Here is a 16,265-nt window from a genome sequence, read left to right as displayed (position 1 = left end):
ACAGCCATCACACTAATTTGAGTAACATGACTGCAAGAGTTTTGCCTTAAGATGGCGTTGTGAAGTGATTCTGCTTTAGATGGGACATGGCGCTTACCTAATTGCACAGAGAATTTTATTAATACACATTACAGTTCCACTTTCTAAAATGTGAATCATACATTTGTTAACTTCCATGTGGTTATTGGGTAAGCAAAACAGCTAATTACACTTCAATATCTGTCCACTGCAAGTGTGTAGATTTTTTCCTCTTTGTTGTGATGTGTTTGCTGTGTTATGTGTGTGTTGTTGTACAGTTGTACAATATTATAAATGGGAAATAGGGCACTTGGCTTTAATTTTTGTTTTCAGTTAGTTTTGATTGATTGCATTAAAAACAATCTAAGCAAAGAATTACATGTAATTCATACAATTAGACTTAATAAAAGCCCTTTAATTGGAAATACATTCTGCGCTGTCTGTTTTTTCTCAAAGCTTCAATAGGTAGATCTTGCCTTTCACACAGGTCGAGGTCAGAGATCTTGGGCTTAAAAAGGTTGATGACCACTGACCTAAAGCCTTAATTCTTTTGCATTGATAGCCAAACAGTGCTAAAATACATTGCAAATGACAGGTACAAGATCTATGTAGCCAATAGGGTTTCACTGATGAGGGACAACACAGACCTGTCTCAGTGGAGACATGTACGCAGCAAGGACAATCCTGCTGATGATTCATCGAGAAGATTGAATGCAGGAAAATGTATGGGGCTCAAAGGCTACTGTTTTGGAGGCAGTAGTGAACACTGGAACACCCACAGACCAGCTTATTTCTTTCTTTTCAGACCGGATGAGACTGCTTAAAGCAGTGGCATGGTACCTCAGACTTAGAAACATTTTGATGCTGATTGGGAAAGGGTGAAAGGAGCAGCCCTCACGTCAAATCAGCACCCGCTCAAACAGGAAAAGGTTGAGGATAAAAATTGAAGATCTCAGGTCCCACCTTGGTGGACAGCTCCTCACAGTAAAAGACCTTGCAGAGGCAGAAAGGTCGGTCATCACGTACATTCAAAGAAGGGCATTCCCTGCTGAAATTGCTACACTAGAGATGACCCCGCCTAGAGTTCACAACGGCAGGTAGGTGGCCGACTGCACAAATCTGCAATAGCCGAGGAAGAAAAACACCCCTGCATCTTGCTCAAAGATTCACACGTTTCATACTGGTCTTAAGACACATCCATGAATGCTGTGGCCACAATGGCAGAAACCACATGCTGTCAGAGATCCGGAAAAAGTACTGGATTGCAAAGGGCAACTCAGTAGCAAGGAAGGTGCTCTCAAGATGTGTCATTTGTCGGCGTGCAAGGGGAAAAGCAGGTGAACAGAAAATGGTGGATTTTCCGCTTGAAAGAATCCTACTTGACCTCCCTCCCTTTACTAATGTCGGGTTGGACTACTTTGGCCCGATTGAAGTGAAGCGAGGAAGAACCACCATCAAAGGGTATGGAGTTATTTTTACCTGTATGTCTAGTCGAGCTGTTCATCTTGAGGTTGCTTTTTCACTTGACACGGACTCATGAATCCATGCTTTGAGGAGATTTGTCTGCAGGAGGGGCCAAGTTAAGCACATCAGATCTGATAATGGAACCAACCTGAGGGGTGCTGACGTGGAGCTCAAGAACGCCCTGAAGTCACTGAATGAGCGGAAAATTCAAGAGGCCCTGCTCCCTGATGGAATCAAATGGAGTTTCAATCCACCATCAGCATCACACTATGGCGGAGTCAGGGAAAGGCTCATTAGATCTGTCCGCCAGGTGCTGAACTCCACTCTCCATCAGCAGTCCATCGACGATGAAGGCCTTCAAACGCTGCTCTGTGAGGTGGAGGCAATCCTGAACAACCGTCCTCTCTGCACAGTGTCCTCAGACCCACATGACCTTGGAAGAGTGCTGGAGACCAAACCTGATGCAAGGGGTCTGGTGTGGTCAGTGAAGCTTCAGACAAAGACGTCAGTCCTTGAGAGGCCCATTTCCAAACTGTGCCAAATCCTTGAGGCTAAAGAGTGTCCAGAGTTCCTGATCACATTTCAAAGGAATGTAATGTAAACATGTTTTCACACCTTCTGAAAAAACATTATGAATTACATATACCTAAAAGCATTAAGTGCTTATTTACTTACACGATAATTGCCCCTCTTATGGCTCCTTTCTTATTAATTTAAGTAATTGGTTCTATATAGAACCAATTACTTAAAGGAGCCGCATTTAAGTTTTTTATGTTTTGATTGACTCACTAATTTCTCCTTCTTTCCCACCTGTGATGAGTGAACACCTGCGACAGGTGCTGATGGTGCACCCTTTAAATAGGTGACGGAAGTGCATGACGGGGAGAAGGCGGACAACCAGATACAGTTATTGACCGTTCTGTTTGTGAAACACATTGATATAGATACTATGCTTTGCATCCTTATTTTGTTATATTTTATTTACAATAAATGACGGCCAATGACGGCCTTGGACAGTCAAACTCTCACTATTTTTTGGACACAAACTGCGTGTCAAACAATGCCATCTCCTGCTTTTTCCATCTGGCAAAAGGATAAAAAACTTGGAACTTGGGGTTATAGGAAAAACCCGACCACGGGTTTTCGCCACTTCAATTTCTTTATATTTCATCTCTTCAAATGTGCTTTACATTCTAGACCTGACTTTTTCTTATCGTTTCGTTGGGTTTTGCTTCCTATCATGCCAGATTGAAGGTCGGATACTAATAGATAAGTCAATGAAGGACTCCCTCCGCTGGTCCCTAATGTGGCTCACTGACCTCTCTTGATTCTGACCATGTGTGGCCTCCTCCTTTGATCAGATGACTCCCTCCTGACCCTCCTCATCCTCCTGAGTTGAAGGCCTTTGTGTGTGTGTGTGTATACTGAACACAGAGTGTGTGTGTGTGTGTGGGTGTGTGGTGAACACAAACAGTGTCCGTGTGGTGAACGCAGACAGTGTGTGTGTGTGTGTGGTAAACACAGAACGTTTGTGTGTGTGTGTGTGTGTGTGGTAAACACAGACAGTGTGTGTATGTGTGTGTGGTGAACACAGACAGTGTGTGTGTGTGTGTGTGTGTGTGTGGTGAATAAAGACAGTGTGTGTGTGTGTGTGTGCGTGTGTGTGTGGTGGCCACAGAGAGTGTGTGTTTGTGTGGTGAATGCAGACAGTGTGTGTGTGGTGAACAAAGACAGTGTGTGTGTGCTTGTGTGTGTGTGTGTGTGGTGAACACGGTGTTTGTGTGTGTGTGGGGTGAACACAGACAGTGTGTGTGTGTGTGGGGGGGTGAACACAGACAGTGTGTGTGTGTGTGGTGAATACAGACAGTGTGTGTGTGGTGAACAAAGACAGTGTGTGTATGTATGCGTGTGTGTGTTTGTGTGGTGAACACTGTGTTTGTGTGTGTGTGTGTGTGTGGTGAACACAGACAGTGTGTGTTTGTATGTGTGTGTGTGTGTGGTGAATACAGTGTGTGTGTGGCCCCTCTCATTGACATTGTTCCCAGCTCGTAGCTGGACAGGTGTCAACCTGCGCATGGGGCCCCAACACGCACGGAGGCCCCCACACTTACGGGGGCCCCGACACACAGGGGCCCCGACACGCACGGGGGCCCCAACAGGACCTCCATGGGAGTCAGATGTAGGGCCCTCGGTGGGAGGGCTGAGTGTAGGCAGGGGAGAAGGAGTAACAGGAGAGGGGCCCGGGCAGCCTGGGTGATGATGATGTCACACAGACACACACACACACACAATGTCTGTGTTCACCACACACACACTGTTTGTGTTAACCACACACACAAACACACTGTTGGTGGCTCGAGGCGGTCCAACATCGGCCAGCCAGCAGAATATGTAGTATTGTGTGAGCAGAAAGTCAGACTCAGTCTTAATTATTAATAACAGAGTATGATTGTAGTGTTGGATGTTCTTGTGAGGTTCTCATCATGGGACCAGATGAAGAGAACAAACATGATAAACCTACTGGATCGTGCTGCTCTTACATGCAGATATGGGTCTTAAATAGTGGGGTACGTATCACGATGGAGAGAGTGGAAAGTAGAGAGTTGTATGAAGAGCAAATATAATAAAGACCAAAATGAAATGCATTTTTTGTATGTGTAAGTCATGGTGGGTGAAGCCCTATCCGATGCTCCCTCAACTGCTATTGCCATCTAAACTATAGTAATATATGTTATAATTATAAAATACTATAATTATACATTTGGCAATCACTGAAGAATTTTTCCAATCTGTTTCATTCTCGTTTAGTGTAAAGTAGGTCAAAGCTCGCACACTGAAGTAGTGATGATGTAACTATGGTTTATATTTGTGTGTGTGTGTGTGTGTGTGTGTATGTGTATGTGTGTGTGTGTGTGTGTGGTCTCAATGACATAACTTAATGCGTATATAATGTGAGTGGGTGTTTTTTATTTATATTACATCATCCCGTTGTAAACGATCCAGACTTGATGCTTCCTGTCAGCGTCTGGTAGAAGCCCAGGGGACACCAGAATCATCACGTCGGCTTATTAAAGCCAACATCTATTTTGGACGATGACAAGTCGTTACCAAGGGCAACATTAGCAAGGTGTCACGCTGTCAATAGTTAGCCTTTACTGATCAAGGCCGTTGTTGTTGTTGTTGCTGTCGTCGTGGAGACTGAACCTCAGAGGCAAATCACAGATCAGTTCTAATGGCTCTACACCCTGGAGATCTGGAGGGAAATCAAGATACAGGATTATTAATCTTTCCTTACAAGACACAGATTATCTGTCTCTCGCTCGCTCTTTGCTTCTCTTGTCCCCCAGTCTGTGTTTTTTTCTACTTTTCCATTGATTTGAAAATGTCCTCTCCCTTTCGTGGTAGTTGAGAGCGAAATGTTGAAGTTAATGAACAAGTCTGCTGTCCCTAAAGCCACATGGCAGCTACTGTTCCTACCGCTCCTCCCTGTGGCGTCAGAGGCTCAATGTCCCTTTATCACCAGTTGATTTCTAATTAATTTCAAACTGGTTATTCAGAAGGAACCCCTTTCTCAACCATTTTTCAAGAACCGTGACAATTGCTGTGGGGTACATTTAGATAGATTAAGGTGATAAAAACATGAGTAAACTCGTTGACACTGCTTAAATCATGTTAACTTTCTGATCCTTATTGTGTGGTGGCCTCCCTCCAGGTTCCCCGTCCGGCAGCAGCCTGAAGAAACACCACCGCCGCGGCATCTTCAGCCCCTTCTTTTGCTGCTTCCGTAACTATGACTACCGCCTGGAGTCCCCGCCCCCGTCGCCGCCCAGCAACAAGCCCCTCCCACTGCCACCGCCCACGGAGGAGAACGGCAGCCCCCCAAAGGTGCGGCAGAGCAACATGATGCGTTCAGGTTGGGGGGGATCAGATCTGGGTCACCGGGCGTTGCAACTCCACTCGCTTATTGTTCTGACCAACACAAACTCGGCTATAGCTGATTGTGAAGAGTCTTTAGGGTTTAAATCATGACTGACAGCTGTAGACTGACCACTGGAGGAAGACATCAGCATGTGAGTCGTCTGCTTTGACATGCTTCTGTTCAGCTACAGTTCTGGTGAGTTATATTTACAGTTATAGTGAGTTATAGTAACAGTTAAAGTTAGTTATAGTTACAGCTATAGTGAGTTATAGTTACAGTTATAGTTACAGTTATAATAAGTTATAGTTACAATTCTAGTGAGTTATAGTTACAGTTCTGCTGAGGTATAGTTACATTTCTAATGAGTTACAGTTACAGCTATAGTGAGTTATAGTTACAGCTATAGTGAGTTATAGGTACGGCTATAGTAAGTTATAGTTACAGCTATAGGGCCCTATTTTAACGGTCTGAAATGCAAGTGAGAAGCGCAAAACGCAAGTAGTTTTGTGGCCGGATCTCTTAGGCCGTTGCTATTATACCGGCGGATAAATTACTCTTGCACCCGATGCAAATCTAAAAAGGGTTGATCTGAAAGCCGTAGGTATGTTTTGGGCGTAACGTGCAACAAACAAATAAGAGTTCCATCTCCCATCCCCTTTAAGAACCAGCGCATTTGAACTTGACGAGTTTATATTTTGACAGGGCGTTTGCAGCCTCCGCTGAGACAGATGCATGACCACATGAATTTCAAACTTCAAATGGCTCAGTGCGTTAAAATAATAATAATAACAATAATAAACTCTAGCAAAGTAGGCTATATCCCAGCCTTCCAAAACAAACAAAATCTTGTTTTAGGGTAAATATAACGTATATTTTTATACGTTATATATATATATATATATCAAATTATAACGTTGGTTAAATTATTTGGGAAAGAACAGCTGATACAGCGGAAAGAAGTTGTACTTTTAAATCAATGCATCTGCCAGCACCGTACAGCAAACACATATTTTCTTGACACAGACATCGTGTACAAGCCCATGACTTTTAGGATTGATGAAAATTTGATTGTGAGAAAACATAGTTTTACCGCGAGTGAGTGTTTAAAAGAATGATTGAATGCGGGTGACGCTTGCTTACAAGAGTCATTTATCCGCCGGTATAATAGCAACGGCGCCAGAGATACGCACACAAAGCTACTTGCGTTTCGCGCCTCTCACTTGCATTTCAGACCATTAAAATAGGGCCCGTAGTGTCGTTGCAGGAGGCCTGCTGGACCCTACATTAGTCTGGTGCTGGGGTCCTAAGTACCCATATTATGGGCGCTATTTCATTTAATATTGGAACAAAAAAAGACAGAGAGATAGAGAGAGACGTCAGGGTTGAACCTTGAGGCAAAAAGTGGAGATGGCCAAGTGAAGGACGCACTGCTGCAAACACCACACTCTTTTGGAGATGGGAGGCTTGTACATCAACCGCCATTTGGGAGATTTCCATTGGAACCTGTCCAAGTTACCGCCCCTTGGTGTCTGGACGGCTGGCCAGCTGCTTGAAAAACGGGGATTTACTGCATGTGTAATAGAGTGACTTTCGGTCAACTGAGGCAAAACTTAAATCAGTTAGACCATGAAAGCTCAGCAGGTGTCCCTCTCCTCTGGATACACACTTAGGAGATATCCGAAGATCAGGGAAAACCATGTGATCTGGTATTCCAGCTACCACGCTGCTTACTGCAGCTCTGAGACTGTTCGAGCGGGAGACTCTGAGCCTCCCAAACAGATCAGCCACCAGGCGCAGAGACCTCAGTCCAGTCTGGGCACTAACCTCCAATACCATCTTCCACCTTCCGTTCTCACGGTCTAGCAGGTGTCCCAACTTGGTCATGCCTGCTCCCATGAAAGCCGAGATTACGCTATCCCTGACTGACTCTCACCTGGGTGGGCATGAGAAAATAAAAAAAGGGTCTCTTCTGTATCATAATGTTCATCTGGAGTTCTAGACACAGATTTATAGAAAAAAGGGAGATGCAACCCTTGTATGCATCGATTGTTTGTCATCAGAAGAAAATGTCTGTCCAGTGAAAAAGCAGCAATGCCATGCATCACTGACCGCGCAAAGGAAACCCAAAGCACACTGTCCGGCACATAGAGGAGACATTGGGCTGTCTATAGTCTCATGGCAGCGACCTTACTTGCCAGGTGAATCAGTCGCTGCCCTCCTTCAGCCACTGGCAGGCACAAAACCCCCTGGGCTAGCCAAATGATACCCATTCCAAAATAAATTTAAGTATGACTTAAGTATTTTGGAGACTACAGAGGAGGGAGACCGGAGGGTCAAATATGAACGCTCTGTAACACAGCATCGATGCCGCACGGTTATTAACGACCAGCACCTGCCATCTATGCGAGAGCTGTGGTAATGTCCACCTCCAGCGTTGCAACCGACCTGCTATCTTCTGTTCCATCCCCTCCCAGTTCTATCAATATAGCCATATAACAGTTCCCACATATACACCCACTTAAACCCATCCAGATTCCAGACACAACGATGTGGCAAATGTGTTGAATCCTGCCTGTCTCCAATTAAGAGGGAGGAACATTTTTCCCAGTTAATCTATTTCTAGATCATTTATTTTAAGGATGCTAAAAATGTCTTTATATAGGAACTTGATGAGGCCTCTGAAAATTGGACAAAACCCAAAGGCCTCCAAAGTCCTAAATAGAAACCCATGGTCGACCCGATCAAAAGCCTTCTCCTGGTCTAAGGAGAGAAGGCCCAGGTTCACCTTATGATAGGCTGCTCTGGTTATGATGTCACAAGCTAGAAACAGGTTATCAAAAATCAATCGATTTGCAATGAAGTATGTTTGATCACTATGGACCACTGAGCTTACTTCAGCCTTTAACCTGTTGGTGAGTGCTCTGGAGAAGATCTTTGTGTCCACACATAGGAGGGAGACAGGGCGCCAATTTTTTAAGCATTCCAAATCTTCTTTTTTGGGCATCAAAGACAGGACTGGTCTGCGACAACTTAAAGGGAGACTTCCCTGTCCAATAGACTCCTGGAGGAGTCTATTCCCTAAAAGAGACCAGAAAGCCTAATAGAACTCACCGACAGACCATCTAAACCAGGTGACTGGCCAGAGTTCTGTTGTTGTACTGCCTGGGTGAGCTCACTTTAGGAAAGGAGGTGCTGTAGCCTCAGGGCCTCCTCTTCTCCTAATCGTTTTAAATCTTGCAGGTGCTCATCCCCCGAAGATTTATCCCTATCCTCAATTCCAAACAGATCTTCAAAAAACGAAAGTGACCTGAGATCTGCTGGGTCAGTTGTCTCTCTTCCACCAGGGAGCTTGAGGCACTGCATGTTTTCAGTTTTTGATGTCCGCTTCTCTAGTCCAAAAAAGAATTTGGCAGGGCCATCCATGTCTGCAAACTAGTCTCACTAGTGTCCCCTCCCCCCTATCCTCCAGATTTCTCCTGAGTTGCAACTTATTCTGATTTGAATAGGTCTCAAAACCTGCTACATCCCTACCACTGGCCTTAGCAATTATAAATAAGATCTCTTGCTCTAGAGCTTCAAGTTTGTCTTTACAGCTCCGGAATTTGCTGTGTATTAAGGACAAAACAATCAGATCTGGACTTTTCCAAGGTCCTACAACTGTGTTAGGGACTTGTGTCGTGCCTTCTCCACCCTCCAGGTCTCACAAAAAAGTCTCACAAACTCACAAACCGCTGATCTTGAAGTAGCCTACTGTTAAAAACGCAAATATGGGCTTTCCGGCTTATATAGTGTGGTGGCATTTGACAGAGCGACATACTGATGGTCAGACAGGCCCGTTTGGGTGGTACTGCTCTTAAAACCGTCCCCTATCTTATTTCTAACATAAATATGGTCTAGCCTTGCCCCTGATAACATGTTTCTATTGGTTTTCAACCAGGTGTACTGCCTAGAAACTGCAAACTCCTCTCTCCACAAATCCACAAGGCCATGATAAGCCACCAAAGTGCTCAGCTCATTGGCTGAGAACTAAAAAGTTAAAAACCCTGCTTAGAATAAGTACATTATCTGGGGGGCAGCTTTTCAGTGTGTCTGACAGCCTTTTAAAGAAAACACATCTCTCCTGGCCTTCGCACAGAGCGTAGATATTATAAAAATAAAAAGCCATTCCATCTAAGGAGGCATCAACCCTATGTAGGCATCCTGCTATAAGGCTCACATACCTTGCCAAGGTAGACCATGGCTCTATAACTAGATCCATGACTCAAGAACACTGGTCCCTTTCATTCCAAATCCCACTGTAAATAATAATAATAATAATAATACATTTTATTTTTGGCGCCTTTCAAGTCACCGGAGGTCACCTTTCGTAGAATAAAAAGCATAAAATAACATGACTGGGGCTGATTATCTTGGTCGGAGTGACACTTTTGTAAAAAACAACAACAGAGGACTGTTTAAGGTTAATATAGTCCAGTAGGGCCGCACTTTTCTTTGCATTTCTACAGCCATTGATATTAAGAGTCCCAAGAATAATGGTTGCCATAAAGATGGTAAGAAAATCCAAACATAACAAGAAGTTATGAACACTCATTAGGAAGTACCGTGGATTTGGACTGACTACTTAATTCAGGCCCTACTGTACACTGCAGTTTCTTGATGTGGAAACACTTCTGTATAGTAAGCTCTGACATGGTGGCATTCCTTAAAGTCGCATTAGAGAGGAGGAGAAACAGATTATAGTCAGGGAAGAAAGATGTAAGGCTTATCTTATGCTGACCCTTTGTGTCGTCCAGGAATTTGTTGAGTCTGGTAATAGAGTATGATCTCCTGAATTGTCTGCGTTCTCCACATGCAAAACATTTCATGATGTTTGAGGAAATGGATATCAGATAGTCCTTCCCCCCCGCACCAGTTTGACTGCCACGTCCAGGTCTCGATCCTGTTCACTCAAAATCATGATCGTTTGCATCCTGAAACTCTCCAAAGGAACCAAAGTCGGCTTTTTAAAGCCGACTACAACCAATTGGTGCCGTTTGTTTCCCATATCTGGAGAGGTTCCTCTCCAGAATCAAATTTTCGAGATACAGGGTTACATTGGAGAGAACAACCCTCTTGGAAGGGGACGATAGAGGCCTACAAAATGAGTCCATATTAACAAGCCCTTCCTCGATCAATTCATCCACCTATGCAGTTTCAGATAAGATAACCACAATGGCTTTATTCATGCGGGACAGACCTCTGATGTTCTTTCCAACACCATCTACTTCGCACATCGCCAATAAAACATCCTCCACTTTCACCGAGGCGTCTGGCACGTGCCAGTGAGTCGGGGCTTGGTGGAATCACCTGGCCCAGCCATCCTAGCCCGCGGTGAATGTTTGCTTGCAGCAATACTGCTTCTGGCGATTCGCCAAGCCGGTCAAAGACGCATGTTTTAAACAATGTTACACTTGGTTTTAGACAGATACTTGTTAGAAAGTAAATAAATAAGTTAAATTGGCAAAAAGCCGAACTGTTCATGCACTGCACTGACCAACTCCGTCAGAGAGAGAGAGAGAGAGAGAGAGAGAGAGAGAGAGAGAGAGAGAGAGAGAGAGGGAGAGAGGGAGAGAGAGAGAGAGAGAGAGAGAGAGAGAGGATGTCTTCAGGAGTCTCTCCAGTTCTCCAGCTGCCTCAAACCCGTTCAACCCAGAGGCTGTTTACCATCCAGCTCTCAGAATACGGGCGGTGTCCCAAAAATGCATTCTTAGATATCCGCCTACACACACGAACAAACACACAGACACACACACAGACACACATACAGATGAAACCACATGTGCCAAATAGAAAAGGTGTGTGTGTGTGTGCGTGTATCTCGATGTGCTGCACATACACGCATGTACACTGAAACACGCTCACACAATTATGTTGTATCTTAAAGCAAACCATAGTCTCTCTCTCACACACACACAAACACACACACACACACTGATACACACACACGCTCCTACACACACACACACACACACATGGCTGCCTCTTTCATCTCTATGTAGTATAGTGTGTGTCTAGTGTGATGGATTGGCCCCCCCTCCCTCCCCCCTCCCTCCCCCCTCCCTCCTCCCCTCCTCCTCCACCTCTCCTCCTCCACCTCCCCTCCTCCACCTCTCCTCCACCTCTCCTCCTCCACCTCCCCTCCTCCTCCTCTCCTCCTCCTCCACCTCCCCTCCTCCACCTCTCCTCCTCCCCTCCACCACCTTCCTTCCTCCACCTCTCCTCCTCCACCTCCCCAACTCCACCTCTCCTCCTCCACCTCCCCTCCTCCACCTCCCCTCCTCCACCTCTCCTCCTCCACCTTCCCTCCTCCACCTCTCCTCCTCCACCTCCCCTCCTCCACCTCCCCTCCTCCACCTCTCCTCCTCCACCTTCCCTCCTCCACCTCTCCTCCTCCACCTCTCCTCCTCCACCTCCCCTCCTCCACCTCTCCTCCTCCACCTCTCCTCCTCCCCTCCTCCACCTCCCCTCCTCCTCCACCTCTCCTCCACCTCTCCTCCTCCACCTCCCCTCCTCCTCCTCTCCTCCTCCACCTCTCCTCCTCCACCTCCCCTCCTCCACCTCTCCTCCTCCCCTCCTCCACCTTCCCTTCTCCACCTCTCCTCCTCCACCTCCCCTCCTCCACCTCTCCTCCTCCACCTTCCCTCCTCCACCTCCCCTCCTCCACCTCCCCTCCTCCACCTTCCCTCCTCCACCTCTCCTCCTCCACCTCCCCTCCTCCACCTCCCCTCCTCCACCTCTCCTCCTCCCCTCCTCCACCTCTCCTCCTCCACCTCCCCTCCTCCACCTCCCCTCCTCCACCTCTCCTCCTCCTCCTCCCCTCCTCCACCTCCCCTCCTCCACCGCTCCTCCTCCTCCTCGCCGATGATTAAATGTAAATGACGGTTCCTGCTGTGGGAGGAGGAATGTGCGGTTCTCTTGCAGGTAGCACACACAAACACACACAGACACACACATGCATATACCCACACACACACAGACACACACATACGCGTGAGCGGAGGAAACATGGCCGCCCTACCGGCCAAGCCCCCCCAACACGTGGTGGTCCATTAATTCAGCGTGAACCTGGCGAACCGGCCCATAAAAAAGCTTGTTCCCTCCCCGGGCCGTTACCCTGGCAGCTCTGTGTGTGTTTGGGGCTGGTGTTGTTGGTTCACTGTGTGTCACCCCTTTACTCTCTGTTTCCACGCTGCCCTCTGAATTCATGGTTTGAAATCGGTCAATCTCTACTCTTAGCTTTGTTTAAGTGTTGTCTTACTACTCTCCTCTCCATTTACTCTGATGTTGTAGAACCACGGTCTCTCTCTTTCTTCTCTCTCTCTCTCTCTCCTCTTTCTCTCTGTCTCTCTTAGTTCTCTCTCTCTCTCTCTTGGTTCTCTCTCTCTCTCTTCTCTCTCTCTCTCTCCTCTCTCTCTCTGTCTCTCTTGGTTCTCTCTCTCTCTCTTTCTCTCTCTCATCTCTCTCTCACTCTTTATTCACTCTCTCTGTCCCTCTTGCTTCTCTCTCACTGGCTCTCTCACTACTTTCTCTCTTTTCATGTGTTTTTTCTTGTTTGTTTATTTGTGTTGTTCGTGTCTGTGTTTTGTTTTTGTCATTCTACTGTAACTCTCATCCTCTACTCTCCTCTCTCCCTATATTCTCTCTCTACACTCTTCTCTCTCTCTATTCTCTCCCTCTCTTCTCTCCTGATCTTATCTCTCACTCTCTACTCTCCTCTCTCTTTCTCTCATTCTCTCTCTCTCGCTCTCGCTCTCACTCTCGCTCTCTTTCTCTCTTCCTCTCTCTCTCTCTATCTTCCTCTCTCGCCCTCTCTCTTCCTCTCTCTTGCTCTCTCTCTCTCACCCTCTCTCTTTTCTCACTCTTCGCTCTCTCTCTCTACTCTCTTCCTCTCTCTTTCTCTCTTCTCTCACTCTCTATTCTCTCTATCCTCTCTCACTCTACTCTCTCTTCTCTCTCTCTACTCTCTTCCTCGCTTCTCTCTCTCTTTTCTGTGGTTTTTCTTGTTTGTTTATTTGTGTTGTTGTTTGTGTCTGTCTTTTGTTTTTGTCACTCTACTATAACTCTCACTCTCTACTCTCTTCTCCCTCTCTTCTCTCTCTACTCTCTTCTCTCCCTTTTCTATCCCTATCCTCTCTCGCTCTCTCACTCTCTTTCCCACTTTCTCTCTTCCTCTCTCTCTTCCTTTCTCGCTCTCTTTCTCTCTCTTCATTTCTCTCTCTTCCTCTCTCTCTCTTCTCTCTCTTTTCTCACTCTATTCTCTCTCTCCCTTCTCTCTCTACTCTCCTCTCTCTCTTCCCCTCTCTCTCTTGCTCTCTCTCTCTCACAATCTCTCTTCCTCTCTTCTCTCTCTCTCCTCCTCTCGCCCTCTCTCTCTCTACTCTCTCCCTCTCTCTCTCTCTCATGCTCACTCTCTCTCATTCTCTCTCACTCTCTCCCTTCCTCTCCTCTCTCTCATTCTCTCTCTCTTCCTCTCCTCTCTCTCTTCCTCTCTCTCTCTCTCACTACTCTCCTCTCACTTTCTCTCTCTCTCTCACTCTCTCTTTCTCTCTCTCTCTTGTTATCTCTCTCTTCCTCTTTCGCTCTCCCTCCCTCTCTCTTTCGCTATCTCTCTTCCTCCCTCTCTCTCTTCCTCTCCCCTCCCTCTCCCTCCATCTCTCTCTCTCTCTTTCTCTCTCTTCCTTTCTCTCTCTTCCTCTCTCTCTTCTCTCTCTTTTCTCACTCTCCTCTCTCTCTTCCCCTCTCTCTCTTGCTCTCTCTCTCACACACTCTCTCTCTTCCTCTCTTCTCTCTCTCTTCCTCTCTCCCTCTCTCTCTCTCTACTCTCTTCCTCTCTCTCTCATACTCGCTCTCTCATCCACTCTCACTCTCTCTCTTCCTTTCCTCTCTCTTCCTCTCTCCCTTTCTCTCTCTCTCACTCTCTACTCTCTCTCTCTCTCTTTCTCTCTCTCACTCTCTCTTTCTTTCTCTCTCTTGTTATCTCTCTCTTCCTCTTTCGCTCTCCCTCCCTCTCTCTCTCGCTCTCTCTCTTCCTCCCTCTCTCTCTCCCTCTCCCCTCCCTCTCCCTCCATCTCTCACTCTCTCTCTCTCCTCTCCTTTCACTCTCTACTCTCTCTCTTCTCTCTCTCTCATTGTCAGACTTCCCAGGTTAACAATCAAGCAATGACATTCTATCAAATATTGATGTTACTATCAAATACTTGGTGATGAATATTTGACTCCTTGCTTTTATACATCGGACTCAATCAAAGAAATTCACACGCCCAGCACTGAACCACTCAAACTCAGCGGCCACGCCCAGCGGCCACGCCCCTGTGGCAAAAGCCAAGCCCAGCGACCACAGCCACGCACAGCGGCCATGCCCAGCGGGGAGGGGGAAGGGAGATGGGGAGAGAGAGAGATGAAATGATTTTGGTTTGGCCCAGACCCAGGTTTGACATTGCTGTGTCACCTCTGATGAGTCATTTGTCGCTCCTCATCCAGGATGTCATCGACCTCCATAGCTGCTTGGTCCATCGTAGGTCTGGACATGAGGGGTAAGAGAACATATTGCATAACATATGCAATATAATAGGAGCTAGACAGAGATGGATAGAGTGAGACAGAAGTAGCGTGGTCAGATTAACACCGTTCAATGCATCAAGAGAGGGTTACCACAGAGTTCACTTGTGCACAGTTTAATAGGTTAAGGACCCAAAGATAAGAAATATCCATTTTATAGCATTTACGTTTCATCCTGTTTTCTGGATTGAATCGACTGTTCTCGTAATCAAGTGTAATAAGTTATCGGCAGTTCAATCTTTCAACATAATAAATATGTCATCATGTTTTTCTGGATTGTGCATCCACTGGATAATACGATTACCTGCTATACTCTAGTATACCCATGAACCACCCATTGATGGATAATAGCATTCATATCTTACTGTTATTTTATGATGCTGCTGCCTTGTAGGGCTGTCTTTTTTCTTTGTGTCTTTGTTGCTTGACCTGCATGTAGAGACTTCCTTCATGAAGACGTTATGTGGTGTCCTTCTCTGCCCTTACATGGAGTTCCTCCTAATGCTACAGAAGCATGCCCAACCCCATCGCGCTAAGCAGGCCAGCAATGAAGGGACACGTGCACACAACACGACACAAACACACACGTAGTGGCTGGCGTCAGGAACCGTCAACCAAATAATGTGTTCATGGGCAAGATTGAGTGCGTCCTTGCTTTCCACCTCTAGCTGTGTTTGTGTGTGTGTGTGTATGTGTGTGCGCGTGCGTGTGTGTGTGAATGTCCTTGTGTTTTTCCATCTATGTCTTCATGTGTGTGTGTGTTTCCATGTGTGCAGGTGTGTGTTTGTGTGTGTGTCCGTGTGTTGAACTGTAAGTGTCTGCATTCGTGCATGTGTGGGTGTGTGTATGTGTGTGTGTGTGTGTGTGTGCTTATAACTGTGTGTGTGTGTGTTTGTAAGTGTGTGTATGTTCGTACATGTGTGGGTGTGTGTGTATGTGTGCGTGTGTGTGTTTATAACTTTGTGTGTGTGTGTTTGTAACTGTGTGTGTGTGTGTGTGTGTTTGTACGTGTGTGTGTGTGTGTGTGTGTGTGTTTATAACTGTGTGTGTGTGTGTTTGTAACAGTGTGTGTGTGTGTGTGTTTGTAACAGTGTGTGTGTGTGTGTGTTTGTAACAGTGTGTGTGTGTGTGTGTGTTCGTATGTGTGTGTGTGTGTGTGTGTGTTTATAACTGTGTGTGTGTGTGTTTGTAACAGTGTGTGTGTGTTTGTAACAGTGTGTGTGTGTGTGTGTTCGTATGTGTGTGTGTGTGTGTAGGCCCCCCATAG

The 16,265-nt window shown here is 46.2% G+C and overlaps 1 protein-coding gene across 2 annotated transcripts in view; it reads left to right on the top strand.

Annotated features, from left to right (window-relative positions):
• The window catches only part of ctdspla (CTD (carboxy-terminal domain, RNA polymerase II, polypeptide A) small phosphatase-like a), a 44,009-nt gene that overhangs the window by 19,040 nt on the left and 8,704 nt on the right, over positions 1-16,265 (top strand). For both annotated transcript variants that reach the window (XR_013812604.1, XM_079755217.1), the window contains exon 2: positions 5,195-5,367. Coding sequence is in view for 1 of the 2 variants with exons in the window: in XM_079755217.1 (XP_079611343.1) it covers positions 5,195-5,367 (173 nt within the window). In the remaining variant the exon portion in view is untranslated. The remainder of the gene's footprint in view (positions 1-5,194; positions 5,368-16,265) is intronic.

This window comes from Pollachius pollachius, assembly GCF_949987615.1.
Source record: "Pollachius pollachius genome assembly, chromosome: 17".
NCBI lineage: Eukaryota > Metazoa > Chordata > Actinopteri > Gadiformes > Gadidae > Pollachius > Pollachius pollachius.
Note: the sequence above shows the minus strand (reverse complement) of the source record. Positions and strands in the feature narration are given on the sequence as shown.